Source organism: Urocitellus parryii, chromosome 3 (assembly GCF_045843805.1).
Source record: "Urocitellus parryii isolate mUroPar1 chromosome 3, mUroPar1.hap1, whole genome shotgun sequence".
Lineage (NCBI taxonomy): Eukaryota > Metazoa > Chordata > Mammalia > Rodentia > Sciuridae > Urocitellus > Urocitellus parryii.
Genome location: NC_135533.1, coordinates 47116465 through 47134806, shown reverse-complemented (window position 1 = coordinate 47134806; position 18342 = coordinate 47116465). Strand labels below are relative to the sequence as shown.

Here is an 18342-nt window from a genome sequence, read left to right as displayed (position 1 = left end):
GCTATGAAGGGTAACATGAGTGGCAGAAAGAAGCTCACCAGATGCTTCAGCTAGCTTATGTGGGTAAAAGAAAATGTATAATTGATTTGAGCAATTTAGATGATGCTTGCAATGCAACAACCCAATTGTTTTTGTTTTGATTTTTAGTAACTCATTTTTTTCCCTGATTCTGATAAGTTAGAAAATACAGCAAACTTAAATCTACCATAATTATGTTACTCACAGATACTGTTATTAGTATTTTTGTAATATTCATTTTGCATCTATATTTCTTAAAATTTTCAGATCACTAAGGATGGTGTAGTATTGCATTCTGTTCTTTTTAGATATTATATAATGAGATATTCACTATGTTATTAATTTTATCAAAAACTAAAACAGTAGGACTGTTCTTCTTATTGTGGTGCTATGCTACAGGAAAAGTCTTATGTTACCCTCCCTACTGGTAGCAGGTTAGAGTGTCTATTCATTTCACCACACATTAGCCAACGCTCCACTCCATTTTACTCTATTCAAAGGGGACAAGAAGTATGCTTGGTTTGTGGCAAAAGATGATTATTTAAATAAGAAGCTAAAATTTCAGCCATGAAAATTGTGAGAGGTGGTCTGAAGACTTTAAGCCCCTAAATAAACTGTGTTAGCCACAGTGTTTGTTGTTTTGTTTTAGTTTTGGCCCATGGGATGTAATCCAGTGTCTCAGGCATGCTCAGCAAGTGCTCCCCCACTGAGCTATACCCCAGCCCCATGATACTCTTTTTTTTTTTTTTACCATATTTCTTTGATTTTAAAATTAAGTCTCTATTTTTGCTTTTGTAGGAGGGATGTGTATGTGGTTTCATGACATAATTTTAAAATAGTTATTTTCTTGATGAGCTCACCCTGGGTTACATTTTAATCTCTTCTTTTTACCTTCCTGGATACCTCGGCATATCTCTATATATTCATTCAGAACCAAAATTTAGTCTCAAATGATTGACCACATTAATCATTACATAACAGCTGACAGTTAAAAGCCATGGGTAAAATGATACTAAACTATACAACATCATCTTCATTGTAATCTGAATTTCATATTAAAAAAAAAAGTGAAATGAGATACTTCCATTAAGTCAGGGAAATGCTAAGATGATAGAACTGGCAAATGTTGGAAATCAGGAGATCCAGGCCTGTGGTTTGATACATGAAGAAATGGAAACACATCAGTATAGGCACATCTCAGGGTCACCCAGCTAGACAGTGACCTTTCACCCTGGGTTCTTGACTCTATAGCTAGCTCCTTCCCTGGCTGCACCATCCAAGTCTGGTCATTTGAGATCTGAAGCTTTTAGTACCATGTCCTCAGTTTGTAGCCTTTGTCTCTCCTAAGAAGTATGTGCAAGAATAAAATTCCAACTGGTTCTTTGATTATCCTTTCTAACTCCTACTTCGCTCAATTTGTGGTAAGGACTGACAAATTGATAAGCCACATAAATCAATTTCCTTTCAAGAACCTAGAACAAGCTCAGTCATTTTGTAACACAGTATCTGCGTGTTGTCTCAGATTCCAAATGAAAACAGCCTTTAGCTGGCTGCTTTCAAGGATAAACACCTATGGAAGAAATGTGATTACAAGGAACCACAACATTATTCATGTGAAATGTTCTTTTTCTTGTTTGTTTTTCATACCAGATATCTGTATGCCCTTGGACAGAAGGTTTGGAAAAGATGGAAAAAACGTTACTTTGTCCTTGTTCAGGTTAGTCTTTTTTTTTTTTTTTTCCTCCTGTTACATAATCAATCTAAGACATGGTTCTAAAACTTATTTATGTGAGTTATATCTATCACTATTTACTGTATTCAAAAAAGCTTAAGAAATACTTAATTCCTTTAAAAATAAAAGTAGTAAATTCATTATATGCCAACTTAAATTACATTCTTAATTGGAAGAACTATTTCCCAGGCCAAGCAATTTAGTGAAATGAGTGGCATTATTTGGTGCGTTTGCACATCTCTCTGTTGTCTGGCATCAGAGAATGCAGCTATATTCTCATATCAGTTTCTGCATGCAGTTTGTTGCAATATTGGATAGAGTGTGGTCTCTGGAAAGCACTACTGTATACTTGTGAGCAAATAAATATGAAAAAGGCAAGAAACTTCTGAATATTGTTATTAAAATCATTTTAACCTTACAGACCCTCTGAAAGGATTTTAGGATCTGCAAGATTCCCAGAGCATCCCTTGAAAACAGCTGATATTTTAAAGATAAATAATAATTCATGAAATCACTCATTTTTGTGCAACTATGCCATATAGGTTACTAATCCACATGCATATGTTTTGAAATCAAGTTGACTGCTGATCATTGATGACTAGATTCTGAATGTTGACAAACTCACCAAACAATGCCACTCATTTCACTAAAGATTGTTGGTATAGATGGTTTGGCTAGCTTTCTAAAATCATGGATAACCTTTGCTCATAGAACATACATGTTAAATTAAATTTAAATTAAATCATAACTTTCCAAGTAAAAGTCATTTGATTTCGTGATAAATTCATGTGATGTCATTTTCAAAGGAAATATCTGAAAAGAGAATCACTCTTGGAATTCTTAGAACAGTCTAAAATCTCAACTATTCCCACAACACATGAGGCAAGCTTGACATGGTAAAATGCCAAGGAAGGAAAATTAACATTTTCTATCTTCCAGAATACCACCATGCATCAGTTGTTGAATAAAATCACCTCTATTAATGTCCCATTATGCCATGATTTCTTCTTGAAAGTTTAAAAATTCAGTCAAAAGTAGATTTGCCTATATGGCAGCCACATGACCCATTTTATTCCCAATTAAAATGTGGTTAGAACTAATCTAATAAAAGATTACACAGAGTTAATCTATGGTTAGAGAGCTCAAGGGTTCCCTGTTTAAAGTTCTGGGTGATCTTTCTGGTTTCATTACTTTACATTGGTACAATAATTTAAATATATTTACAAAGCAATTTAAGTGTAGATCTTTCTGGAGATTTTAATTTTATTCCTATCTCAAAAACGTTTCACCTACATCAAATTCAACAAGTTTGTCCCAGTTATAGGTCTTTGTTGAGTTTTTGAAAAGCATGAATCTTCTTCAGTTATATTCTATACATTCATGTAGAATTTTATTTAATTCCAAAATTCCATTAGTGTTACTGGCTTAAACAGTTTGGGAGCAAACCAAGCTACCTCTTAGTAAGCATAGAGTTTAACTGGTAGAAATATGTAGGAAAGAAGTGAGACTGTGACCCAGTAACCAAAATGTCCAATGGCTCATTTGCTTTAATCAATGAGCGGAGAACACTTGTTAGTCTAGAGATCTGGTTTAAAAACTGTAGGCCCAAAGAGTTTCTAATGTACTGATTGTTCTAATGTAAAAATTAGTCTTTTGTAGACCAGTTTTAGGATGTCAAATGATCTCCTTCTGCTTTTGACCAGAGAAAGTTTGGGGCAGGGGAGATCATCTTTTTCCCCTTCTCTTATTTTCTTGCATGTGATCACAGGAATCAAAAGTTATAGACATGAACACTTTGATTATCACCCATTAGACAGTTTAGAAATGAAAGAAGGAATCCTAATACTTTGAGATTGTTAATTGGTAGGTATTTGGAGAAAATTACCTGTGGAGATAAAAAGTCCTCCCAATAGCTAAAGTATATATTTTACATTTTAAAAAGCAAATCTTGTGTAAATCAGAGTAGATGGTTAATGCATATGCTTCAGAATTAAAATGTAAGGGAATATACCCCCCAAACCATAATGCATATGGATTTATTCTACCTGTAGTAACAACTTAAAATTGAAGTCATATTTAAATACCATGTATGTACGTGCACATATGTACATATATACACACTCACTCATAGAATCTCATTCCTGAATGTATTAAAATATACATGCCAGTTGTCTGAGAACTCTTGGAAGTTTTAAACAATTGAATCTTCCTTTCAATTCCAAATGTAATGGGAAGACAAATTGAATGCACTCGCTTCAAAATCAAGATGGATATGTATGGAGATTCAGTGAGAATGACCCATTGAGAGGAACTGGGTAGTTTCTATGAGTATTTTTAAAGACAGCCCTCATTCTGTCTGCACACAGCTTGTCGGTGGGTACCTGCAGGCAGCATTATTGAAAGGTGAAGGAGTCGTTTTTCGTAGGGAGGACAGTATCCCCCTGCTGTGTCTGCTGCTGCCATGGGCAGAATGGTGCTCTGGTGATAATGCGAATCTCATCACCACTCGTGAGTGTGTGTTACATGAGTGATGTAGCTGGAGACCTAGCCATCAGCCCAAGAATTTGTGCTCATAAAAATTGATTGAGAGTCAGGTTTGGCCAGCTGCAAAGTCATTGTTCAAAGTGAACACTCGAGGAGCCACTGAGCTGAAAAGACTTATCAAAGGCTTTCAAATAAACAGTAAAATCGGAAGCAAAAATGTCGATTTAAATCAGAGTCAAGAAAATGGGAAAATAGATTACTCATTAATTTGGGTATTTGTTTAGCTTCTTAGTAAGATGAGTTGGAGTTCCTGTTTAGATTCTGACCCTGATAAAATAAATAAGTGGATTCTGAAGTTTTCTAAGAGGCTGCATTTTTTTTAAACAAAGGTAAATTTTGATTCAAGCCAAACTGAAAGAAAGCAATTTTGATATATATACTTGAAATCTTATTAAAATTAAATTTATATATTTCTTATTCATTTTTCTTATTCTTGTCCAATGCTTTTATATTATATTTAGAAAATATCTTTACTGTAAAATACTTATGATACTATACTATATAGTAGTTCATTATAATAAAACATTTAACAGCTTTAAAACTCTAATATTTAACCAAGTAATTATTTCTTCTATATTCTATTAACACTTATTCAAATAACCATATGCCCCATATTGCATATTCTATAATCAATTTAAAAATTCCTGAAACACTTACATATTAATATAATTTTTATATTAAATCTGATATTTAGTAGGCAATTACTTTGTGGCAGGTACTTATTTAAAGCACTTTTAATGCATTATCTTATTTACCTCTCAGCTTAAATCCAAGGGTTGATTTGGCATTATAATTACCCTCATTGTACAGTAAAGAAAACCAGTATGCAGAGGGATTACGTCATTGACACAGGTTAGTTTAGTTTGGGATTCAAGCAAATTCAGTTCTGTGAGACTGTAGAGAGTCTTATTTCTTCTGCCATACAGCCACAATCAAATTAATGTACACAACTACAACTGATCTGATGACAAACAGAATATATAATAATCACTGTGGATCATTAGCATTGTGAGGTGCAAAACAGCATTCCTACAGTAAAGAATCAGGAGTGCTAGTGGAAACAGCCCTGTGTTTGTGAAGGCCACTTTCTGTGTGAGATCACTGGAAACTGAAGGCAACATCGATGTTGTCTTGGCCCTGTATCAAGTGTTCACTGCTTGTTGTTGATGTGTCAGAATAAGGACTTGAAGTTGCTGCAAACAACAGCAGGCTCTCAAGACATAATGTTAATTACGTATCAGCTGAATTGGCACAGGATGTAAACAGTCAGCCATGCCACTGAGTGATCAGTACATGCTGCACACATATGAGAAGCACTGTTAAGAAGATGCCATCAAAAAGTACTTTAAACATAAAGAAGTGGATGCCCCAGACTATTGATTTCTAAAAGAATCAACACACCTGGGCATCAGCTGCAGGAGATGCCTCTCACATATTTGAAAATAGTGCTACTAAGTACAGATGGTGAAGTTCAGTTATGTGGTCTAGGTTTAGTCTAGGACATCAGCTGATGTTTGTTTCTGGCAATAAGATAATGTGAAGTGAGCAAATGAACTGCTGTCAGATGGAGAAAGTCATAGGATGGTGGCTGTCTAGCTGTGTGCTTTAAATTGGACATGCTTAGTGTAGGATAAAACTGAACCATACAGGTAGAAACTGGAAAGGCCATCAGCACCCTAGGGCTGCCATCTTATCCCTTTCTCATTCTGAAAAGTAACTAATTAACCATGGTTAATAGTGTGGCCTTCGACACTTGTATTGTGTGTGCACAACTGTGTGTGTGTGTGTGTGTGTGTGTGTGTGTATGTGTGTATAGATGCAAACACACAGATATTCGTAACAGAATCATTCCATGTACTTCTGCTCTGTGAATTGCTTTGCTCCCCTTTAAAAACATATTGGAGTGAAGTTGCCATGTCAACATATAAAAATCCACCTTGTGAACATCAAGTGAATGATTATATTTTATAATATAGATTTATATAATTTTTGTAATAATTGCCCTTCTTTAGACATTATTTCTCTTTTTGTCCACAGTGCTATCATCATTATATGTACAATTACTATATATTCATCTTTGTATATATGTGGAAGTACTCCTATAGTAAAGAAATCACTAAGTCAGAGGGCACAGATACTTTAAGGCAGATTATGAATATTTTGATGACTCATGAATATTTGAATATTGACCAAAACTTTGGCTGCTATTTTTTTTTACAATTAAGTCATCTTTATTAGTAATTTTGTTTCATTGTATGTTCTTTTATCTTTCAAAATGCATATCTTAAATAGAAAAGAAAATTGAAAATTATCTTGGTTGTGGGGTTAATTTGGAACAAAATGTCAAAAGAGAATAACTTTTAAATTTAGGTTTCATTTTTAAGATAACTTTTGCTTTGAAATAATTGGGTTTTCCCTAGCAAAAAAAAAAAATCATGATGATGACGGTCATATTAATTTATGTGACTGACCCTTGGACATCAACACACAATACACTTACACTTACTCTTAAAATTACTCTAAAACAGTAAATGGGCATTTTCCAGTCTCAAAAGCAAAAACTGTAGAAGGAGTCAGGCAAGGTGGAATGAGAAAAGGGCTAGAAATGGTGAAGAACAATCTCATATGGACCATGCAGTGATAGCAATATGCAGTTTCTCTCTTTTACATATTCCCTGTGTATCTTAAAAATTGTTCATTGATATTTTCATGATTAGCTCCTAGGGCAGTGTCTGATCCCTCTTGTTTGTATATCTCATATCCACATGAACAAGCAGAGCACCTGTGAGTGAAAATTGTACAATATTGTGAAGTCAGAATTCAATATTTCTGGACTTACTTATTTTTGAAAATTGTTTTACAAGACTCCATTTTAAAATGCTGTGTGAGTATGTATATGTGCCATTATGAATATGCATGCATTCATATGTGTAGATATCTTTATTACTGTTTCCACACAGAGTATTCCTGTCTCCTGGTATGAAACATATAGCTGATTTATACTTGACCATACTTAAACTAAAACCCAGATTAATTGCAGTATCAAAGACAGGAGTTGAACATCTTCAAGTTACCAGCCTACCCTCCAGAGGTACAGCAAATACATATATAATGTGGGGTTTGTGTCATTTCTGTGCAAACAAGCCTTTGAGTTAAGTCCCCTACTTTCCACCCAGATTGTTTGACTCTCCGTAAACTTCTCTTTAGAAATTTATACTGACTTTTTCCCTATGACTGGCTCATTCTGCCTTTCCATTCTGATATCATTTCAAATGTTAACTTTTCAAATGTGCCTTTTCCATTCACCCAATTTATTTTATCTAGTGATAGATCATAATTATACCTAATAATGTGATTCGTTATGCCATATTCATACATGCACATAATTATTTCCCTCATTTTATTGGTGTATTATAGTTGTACATATTAATGGGATTTATTGTTACATATTCACACATGCACAAAATATAGCAAAATATTTCACCAGTAACACACCCCAGCATTTCCCCTCCCCCTATCCCTCCCACCCTTTTGTCCCTTGGCTGTGCTGATCTTTCTTTGATTTTTAGGAGATCAACCCCACTTTTTTTCCCCCTTTTTCCTATCTAGCTTCCACATATGAGAGAAAATACAGGACCCTTAACCTTCTGAGTTTGACTTATATCACTTAACATGATGGTCTCTAGTTCCATCCATTTTCCTGCAAATGCCATAATTTTATTTTTCTGTTCATCCACTGATGAACACCTAGGCTGTTTCCACAGTTTGGATCTTATAAATTGTGTTCCTGTAAACATGGGTATGCATGTATCCCTGTAGTGAGATGCCTTTAATTCTTCAGAGTAAATACTGAGAAGTGTTATAGTTGTGTCATACAGTGGTTCTATGCCTAGTCTTTTGAGGAACCTCTATACTGATTTTCATAGCAGTGATACTAATTTAAAGTCTCACCAACAGTATGAAAGTGTTCTTTTTTCTCCACATCTTCTCCAGCATTCATTATTATTTATATTCTTGATGGCTATCATTTGACTGGTATGAGACAAAGTCTCAGTACCATTTTGATTTGCATTTCCCTAATTATTAATGATGTTGAGCATTTTTTAAATCTGTTTGTTGCATTCTTTTGAGAAGTGTCTGTTGAATTCATTTGCCCATTTATTAATTGGGTTATTTGATTTGGGGGTGTTTTTGATCTCTTTCTATATTCTGCATATTAATCTTCTGTCAGAAGCAAAGATTTTCTCCCATTCTGTGGATTCTTTCTTCATATTCCTAATTTTTTCCTTTGTTGTGCAGAAGCTTTTAATTTGATGCTGTCTCATTTATTAATTCTTGGCATTATTTCCTGAGCTTTAGAGGTCCTGTTGAGAAAGTATTTGCCTAATATGCACATAATTTGATCAGTCTCATTCCTCATTCCCAAGTACATTTCATTTTCTCTCCCTTCCTGCCTCTGCTAGATCTGCTTGCTCTACTCCACTGATGTCCCTGTTTTTGTTGTTGTTGTTATTGTTATTATTATTATTATTTCAATTAGTGCATTATAGTTATGTATATAAGCTGGATTCATTATGGTACATTATCCGTGGGTATAGCCTATGTTTTAGATAAAATACCTTCCAATTCCTTCCCTGTCACACTGACCTGTATTATATTTTCAAGAACATTTATCTCCTATTAGAATTGTCTTTTTAGTTATACTTTTTTAAAAAAATCTCTTTATCCTTTCTTCAGTATATCCTCCATGAATATAAGGACCTTATTTTTCTTTTAGTCTGTAAGAGTACTGCCTGGCATATGAGTAGAAACTGGCTAAATATGTATTAAATAAAATAAATGCAAATCATCTGAACATTGTTTTTTAAAAAAAAAAAATACCTTTATTTAATTTGTGTAAGGATTGCTAAATCTTTTTTTATGCCATTTGGTCAAGACAGTTAATGATAAATATATATTCCCCTCAAATCTAGCAAGATCTTGAATATATGTTCATTTTAATCAATTTAATTTGATTAAATTAAGCTCTGAGATTTTTTTTTTTTTAATATCTCTAACAGCACCTTTGGCCTCTGCCAAGAACATTTCCAGTGCAGGATTTCTAAAACCTTAATCTGTACTGAAATTAGATGGTGGCAGTTGCTAAGCTGCCAGCTGTTACCATGATCCCTACAGAAGTACTATAACATACAAACATGAATGCTGTGGTCTCTAAAATCTCATAGTTAGCCCTCGCACGTGTGGACGTGGACAGGTGTTGAGCTGGTTGACAACAGAGAAAAAAATGGGAGGTTTCCTATACCAGATGTTGATCCCTCGTGGGCCCCCCCTCATCTTAAGTTGCCCTACCAAAAGTAGTGATGCTGAAGCCCAACTTAATGCTGTACTGAGATTAAAGTCTATTCATAGCCCCCAATTCTCAAAAAGCCCATTCCTTATGATGTTATTAAGAATGGATTGGGTTAAGGATATTATTGAATGTTTATCATTGCTGTACTTGTGTTGAAGGGATTTTCAATTTCAATATAGTAAATTATACAAGCTTTGTTCAGTAATACACAAGGAAGATTGTAAGTGAAAACAAATATGAGATGGGAATGGGTCAGACCACCTGTTTCTGTGTAATTCTCTGGCATGTGGTGACGAGGCAGAATGGAGGCTACAAGACTGCCTCGGATGGGAGCACAGGGAGCAGGGGCCTGCAGCTCATCTTTCAACAGCATATTTTAAATGTTAGTGCCCACAGACTCTGACAGTTCTTTCAGAGTCCTGATTCTCCAGGTCACCCTGTGTATAGCTGTTAACTAGCAGTTACTACAAGATGTCATCATTCAAAAGGATTCTCCTGAATTTGCATTATGGGTCCACCTATATAATTAGCCTTGGGAATGTGATTTAGCATGACCCTGTAAAAGAAATGGGTAACAAATAAGAGTTTTCTTGGGGTGCTAGCAGAATCCAAAGAAGTAAGGAATGTGGCATCATTTTATGGAAAGAAAGTCAGAAATCAGTGAGTCAAAGGGTAGTATTAATGATTAGTTGCTCTGGAACCAGTGTATACCAAAAGCCAAACTGCACTTTTTTAGTTATTTCCCGGGTCACATTTCCTAATTATTACAGCTTTGTTGGTCGTTGGTATTTTGTTACTCTTCCATCTGTACTCCTCCTATGTATGTCTCAGCCCAATTACCTTTGACAGATTCTGGGTCTGTTCTGTAATTTTTGAGATATTAGAATAAACAAGATATTAAAAGGAATACTAACAGTGTTTTAATCATTTAAATCGCCATGAGGGGATTCCTCTAAACCTGGAATTTCATTTTTTTATGTTTTAGCTCCTTTAAATACTTTGTAACTTGATATTTGAAAATTTGTATATTCATCATGTTAAAATATAATGCTATTACTCAAAGTTAGCAGGACATATAATGTTTAGCATAAAGCATGAAAACTTCAGTTGAATTTCCAGTTAAAGCTAAGAAAAAAGCAACATTAAGCATCTTATATTACATATATTTGACAGCTTATTTTTAAGTCTACATCTCAAGTGGGAAATAAATGTTTGCATTTTAGGAGTTTATATATATATATATATATATATATATAAAGTCTGGATTCTTTAACACATGACAGCATAAAGATATCAGTAATTGATATGAATAACTTTAGAGAGTCATCAGCTTTTTTGTTTTTAAGGGAATAAGGATTTTTATAATTTTATTGCAATATCTGTTAGACAAATGTAGTGTCTAAAACTACACATAGATGTATTGTCACATTTTCCTCTGCCGTAGTTTCTCATTCTTTTACATATTCATCCAAGCAAACATCTTCAACACTATATTTTTAGTTTACCAATAAGGACATAAAAAGAAGCAGCCCATAAGAGTAGTGGAAAGAAAGAGGAGAGAGCCAAATAAGGCAAAGAGACAGAAGACAGAGACATGGAGAGTCCACAGTCCTCAGCTCATTTGTAGCCTGTCAGCATCTGTCCCCTTTACTCTGGTTTATTTTCTGCAAAACAGTTTGCTACTTGAAATTCTCTCTTTATTTGTGATTCATTTCCCTCCTCCATTCTCAATTTGTGAAATTAACTTTCTTCTGTCTCAGCATTGATGAGACCTCAAAGCCAAAAAAAAAAAAAAGTTTTCTGTAGATGCACAGTGAGTACTTATTGAATGAATAAATGCACAAATGACTAAACAAGTGAAAAAGAGGAAAAGTACCCATAAGAACACAGAGAACTATAGAAAGGCTGCACATGAAACTAAGCTCAGTAGTTTAACAATCTGATTAGTAAACAACAGAGGAATCATTCTCAGATGTCTAAGAAACATTAAGGAAAAAGATCAAATATGTCCAATTAAAAGAACATTAGTCTTTGAGCTGTTGCTAATCTGTCCCTCAAAATAATTTCATATAACTTACAGGTATTCCCAAACTTTTCATCATAAGTTTAATAATTGTGATGGATGCAATTTCTGAAACAAAACAATTAAACCACTCATGAACATGCTCAATAGAATCTAAATGCCCTTGTGTGTGTATATGTGTATGTCATATTATGTGACCAAAGAATTTATTTTTTATCTAAGAAGTTTTTCATGGATAAAGACTGGAAGGATATGATATCCTCATATGGGTGAGGATTCAGAAAATATACAGTTGGCATTTCTAAAAATATTTAAAATTTATAGAATAGTTTTATGTTAAAATGTATTGAATATATACTTCACAGAAGAGAAACGATAAAGGAAAAATGCATTGATATATTTACTATTCAAATAATTTTTCTCTCCAACAGCCTTAGTAGTTTTTTTTTTAATTATAGACTTGGTGCCATCTTAAATAATAATTTTGCAAAAAAATAAAGAGGTCATTGGCTTTTTTATTTAAATAGCTCACAATTAATAATAATGACATGAGAATTATTTAGAACTGAACTAATAATAAAATGCTATGCATACTTGTGAAATAATGTTAATATGAACTTAAAATTAACTTACATAGATAAATTTAAAATGAAGAAATACTAAAATACTATTTTGAAATTTCAGAATGAGAATTATAAAATAATGTGTTATATTAGAAGGAATACCCACTGGAATGAGGACACTTGTGTTCTAGACTCAAGAGAATGATGTCCATCTGGAGGACCTTGGGAAGTCAGATCCCTCCTCTGTGAATGCTTAAAGTAACAATTTAAATGCTAAAAATCACAGTCACAATCAATGAAGATTGATTCTTGGTTTAATTCCTTAATATTTAGTGAAATTTAAGTCCTCTATGTGTCACAGTTTTTAGTTTCCTCTAGATGTTATAGTTTCTAATTTCCAAATGTATATCCTTTAAATCCTCACCTCATAACTGAAACCTGTAACTCTATCAAATTTAACAATAATCCTTTATTCAATTGATAATTTTTTAAAGATGCATTTTTAAACTTTATTTTATTTCATTTTTTTTTTTAATGTGGTGTTGAAGATTGAACCCAGGGCCTCACACATGCTAAGCAAGTGCTCTACCACTGAGCCACAACCCCAGCCCTCAACTGGTAAATTTTTGATGATTAAATGAAGACCATGTAGAATGTTGAGATAATATTATCAGAAAGTCAATCTGAAATGTCATAACCCAGTCCCAAATATACTATTATATAATATATATATATATATCTTCTATATGTAAATTAGGTTCATAAAGAAATTACACATTTTATTATGTTCCATTTGTTTTCCAAAACTACTTGCCATTTTTTTCTGATCAATTTTCAGTTCTTTTGAATTTCATTTTCCCTTTTCCTCTAAATAGTAATGTGAAATAAAGAAAGAGCTGTCCACTTACATGCATGTTTTCAAAAATGCCTTTGTAATAGGAATATTCACTATCTAATTAAAGTTTTCCGTGTTATTTTTGGTTCTTTGTTTAATTTTGCCTTTCCTAAATTTCCATAGTATTTTGGTTCCTTTTTCTGATAGCAGTCATATCATAGGTGTCTGCATCTTGAAAGGGTTATTCCTACATTTGGCTGTCACAATCATACCTCACATAGTGGAGCCCAAAAGCAACTGCTTCAATAAGGGAACAAATTTGGCCCCTTGTATATTGTTTCACGTATATTTGTACTGTTTTTACATTGGAAATGAAATGTCACTTATGGCAAGTGCAAACACGTGCATTTAAGAATACAAGTTGAGTTGTTAAAATGTATCTTATTTATCATCAATATTTATTTATATTTGCCCTGTTTTTACTCATTTTCTTGCCCATTATTGCTTCTTAGTACTTTCTCATTCAAGAATAAAACCACTAATCCTTTGACAGCCCCAAAACTCAACTGGAGAAGCCAGTTTATTTATACACACACACACATACACACACATATGTGTATATATGAAAGACTGAGTCAAAAACAAGGAAACAACAGCAAGGTAATGCAGTTAGAAAAGCAGTGTAACTATTGTAAGCAAGATTATTTTCTTGATTTTATTTTCAGCAAGGTCATTAGTAGCATATAGAAATTGTACTGATTTTTTGTATGTTGATTTTATATCCTATAGGTTAATAAATTATTAGTTTTAACTGTGTTTTGGTAGGCTGCTTGGGGTTTTCTGCATATAATATGTCATCGATAAGCAGGAATAATTTAACTCCTTCATTTCCCATTTGTATTATGATTTAGATATGAGTTATCCCCCCAAAAGTTCATGTGTGAGACAATGAAGACTATTCAGAAGTGAAATGATTAGAATTGAGAGCTATAACCTAATTGGTGGATTAATCCACTCACAGGGATTAACTGGGTGATGACTGTAGACAGGGAGGGTGTGGCTAGAAGAGGTAGGTCACAGGGGGCCTGCCTCTGGGGCTATGTCCCTGATGAATGGAACTCTTGGCTTCCTGATTGCCATGTACTGAGCTGCTTTTCTTTTCCACATCCTTCCCTCTTGATATTCTGCCTCACCTCCAGCCCAGAGCAATGTAATCAGCCATCTATGGACTGAGACCTCGGAAACCATGTGCCAAACACAAACTTTTCCTCCTCTATGTTGTTCTTGTCACGTCTTTTGGTCACAGTGACAAAAAAGCTGACTAAACCCCTTTTCTTTCTCTTATTGAATTGCTCAGGCCAAGACTTTTAGTAGTATATTAAATGAAAGTGTTAGGCAACATTATTCTGTTCCAGATCTTTCTAAGAAACATAGAACATTAATTTAAAAATTTCTAAGTCTAGGTACTAGGCAGTGGAACAGGTCACAAAAAATACAAGATTCAGCATCACTGTGATCCCAAGAGAATTCAAACCGCATGACAAATACATAAACACAAATTTAAACCTAAAATCATACTTTTAAATAGCTTACATATAATAAATGATGAACATGAGAAATATTTAGAACTGAACTAATAAAATGCTACACATGACTTGTGAAATAATGTTAATATGAACTTAAAATGAATTTACATGGATATATTTAAAATGAAGAAATACTAAAAACTTGCAACTAGGTGAATTTTTAAAAACCTATCAAGTAAGAGGTAACTCTTCAAAATGAAGATTAATAAAGGGTTAATAAAGAGCAAAGATGTTCTTTGAAAGCACTAAAAAAATGAATAAAACTCTAGCAAAATTGATTGTGAAAAATGGTAGACAAGACTATATATTTTTAAATGAGCAAAATGATCAGGAAAGTCACAGAAAAGAAAATTTCAAATCATAAAAGGAAATTCTCAGCCTTATTAGTTATGGAAATTGTAAACTCAAATAGCAGCAGTATACCATTCCTACCTATCAAATAGGGGCATGAAATAAAAAAATTCTAAATGCCATATTGGTAAATGTGGTACACCCAAAGATCTCAGACACCAAAAATGTATGTCTAAGTTTGAAAGCAATATCCAGTAGAGATGAGGATATGCTGTAGCTAGTGGGGGAAACTTGTCATTGCAGTCCTGTGGCAGATTCATGCATGCCAGAAATAAGACCCGCACAAGGAGGGCATCAACAAGATATAGGATAAAGCATGGCAATTTTAGAACTGGGATATTGGAGACATATGGATATATTTCAAGGAGGTTGAATGTCACAAACATGTGGAGCTTTGCAGGAATAAGTTGCAGAAAAAATATGTACAATCTGTTCATATAAAGCTTTAAAAGATATGAAAAGCATTTTATGTAACAATTCATCTATATATAATAAAAGTTTTAAAACATTTATAGAAATAATAAATAAAGTCAGTATGATTGTTACTTCTGAGGAAAGAGGGAAGGAAGTATATTTGGGTGGGCACATGTAGGTATCAAATTTTTATGTGTCCTTTTATAAAAGCATATCTATAATCTTGAATATGTATATGATGCATATATATGATATATGTATCTTACATGTGTATATGTATCATTCAACAAAACTGGGTGGTGAGTACTATTCTTTGTATTTGAAACACTTCATAATATTTGTAAAATAATACTCTGTTAAATAGATATGAAAGAATAGTGCGACTCAGGTTTAACTTAGTGTTTTTAAATAAGAGAATGGGCTTCATTTTAGAATCAATAATAGAAGTTTACTACTATTCTTACCTACTTACCACCTTAGAGGTAAGCAGCAGTTGTGTTAGTCAGCTTTTTGTCACTGTGACAAAATACCTGAGAAAAATAACTTGAAAGAAGACAGGATTAATTCTGGCTCATGGTTTCAAAGAATTTAGTCCATGGTCACTTAACTATTGATTCTGGTCCTCTGATGAAGCAAAATATTATGGCGAGGAGCACTTGGTGAACCAGAGCTGCTCACCTCATGACAGCCAGAGAGAGAGAGGAAGGGGCTGGAGTCAAAATACACCCTGAGGTCCCTCCCCTAAGGACCTAGTTCCTCCATGAAGGCCCCATCTCCTAGAGTTCCCACCTCCTCCTAGTAGCACAGTAGGTCATGAATCCATAAATGGATTGATCTACTGATGAGGTCAGAGCCCTCATGATCCAGTCGTCTCCCAAAGGCCCTACCTCTGAACATTGCCCCATTGGGGGCCAAGCCTTCCACACAGGAGCTTGGGGGGCACATTCAGATCTAAACTGCAAAAACAGTCCATTGACAGTATGTAAGATGAATGAAGAGGAAGAAAAGGAAAACTCAAGTGTAGCAAGAACCACAAGTGCACAGGCATTGGCCTCCTTCTTTTCCAATAGAATTTAATGTTGCTTTTATTTGCACAATGGTGGTAACTTTGTTCTATTTTACACACACACACACACACACACACACGCATGCACAAAAGCCATACAGAATTTTTGAAAAAATTTCAAAGAACACTGGGATTTTTTTTTAAAAAATCTAAAAATTTTTAAATGGGATTAACAATTTTTAAAAAAATTACACCACCCAATAATAATCGATGTAAATATTTTAATATGCATAATTCTGTGTGTATGTTTACCCATAAAAGCACACTCTACATTTTTGTTTTTAACATGATCTTTATGTGTTATAATGTACCTTAGTAATAGTTCTGTTAGGAAACATCTATATCTGTCACATGTTTTATTTATTTATTTATGTATTTGTGGTGCTGGGGATTGAACCCAGATCCTTGTGCATGCGAGGCAAGCACTCTACCAACGGAGCTATACCCACAGCCACAGCCCTGTCACATGTCTTTTAACGGCTCATTGTATTATACTGTGCAGTCATACCATATTGTATTTTAACCAGGCTGTCTGTTGGTTTTCCAGTTTTTTCCTTACCTGTGACACTGCAGTGAATACACAGCACATATATCTTTTACTACTTTGGATATATTTGTTCATTTGTTTCCTTTAGATACATTCAAAGAAGATTTTCTGAATTACAGGAATGCCTTGTAAGTGTGAGGCTTTGCTTACTGTATCAGAGTTCTCCAGAGAGGGCAGCAGGCTGGAAACTGAGGCAGAAGTTGATGCTGCAGTCTTGAGGCAAAATTTCTGTGTTCAGGAAACCTGTTTTTGTTTTAAGGCTTTTAACTGATTGTGTGAGATTTACCCACATATCAAGAATGTCCTTTATCTAAATCTCCTTTACTTAAAGTCAGCTGTACACAACACTTTCACAGCAGCACCTAGGTTGCTGTTTGATTAAATCCCTGGGTTCTGTCGCCCAGCCACACTCATATATGAAGCATTTCCTATTTCCAGATGTGTTTCCTGAAAGTCTACACCAATTTCCATTCCCACAACACTTATGAGAATGTGCATTTCTCTGTGTGGTCATCCCATGTATTAGCAAACATTTTCATTTTTGGCCAAACCCATCAATATCTCTAATATAGTCAAGTTAACTTAAAGTTTTAAATCCAAATTCTGTTGTGCAGTTTAGCAATCTGTCACATAGAAATTTTCACAAAAATCTACATCTTTTACTTTGTAAAAGAGGAGGATCAGCTCTTCCCTTCTTGGAACAAGAAATTATATGTCATCCTTTTAAAATTATCACAGTTGCTGTGCACAGTAGCTCATTCCTATAATCCCAACACCCCAGGAGGGTGAGGCAGGATAATTGAAAGTTCCAGGCCAGCCTTGGCAATGAGAACTGTCTCAAAAAAAAAAAAAAAAAGGCTGAGGATGTAAGGTACAGTGGTGAAGTGCCCCTGAGTTCAATCCCCAGTACAGAAAACAAAATAAAAAAAATAACCATGCTGAGGGAGGCTGGAGATGTAGCTCAGTTGGTGGAGTGCTTGCCTAGCATGTACAAGGGCCTGGGTTCAATCACCAGCTCCACAAAAAAAAAAAAAAAAAAAAAAAAAGAAAAAAAGAAAGAAACTTAATCTCCACATTATATCCACATTATACCATGTCACCACTTCAACCTCTCATACTAACCCAGGGTAAAGAGAGTGAATGTAAAAAACAGAAGTGAAAATAAAAGAGAGAGCAGTAATCTTTGGCTGAGGGTTGTATCCTGTGTTCTGTATTTTCTTTGTGGGTTTACACTTCCTTATATCTCCAATAGCAATTTTTTATTGAATCTATAGCTTGTGTGCATCTTCTCAGCCTGTGGCTTTGTGTTTTCT

At 34.1% G+C, this 18342-nt stretch overlaps 1 protein-coding gene across 4 annotated transcripts in view; it reads left to right on the top strand.

The window, feature by feature from the left end:
* Cadps2 (calcium dependent secretion activator 2) overlaps positions 1-18342 on the top strand; it is a 512216-nt gene that overhangs the window by 328081 nt on the left and 165793 nt on the right. For all 4 annotated transcript variants that reach the window (XM_026388720.2, XM_026388719.2, XM_026388718.2 and 1 more), the window contains exon 9: positions 1669-1735. In XM_026388720.2, the coding sequence (XP_026244505.1) occupies positions 1669-1735 (67 nt within the window). The remainder of the gene's footprint in view (positions 1-1668; positions 1736-18342) is intronic.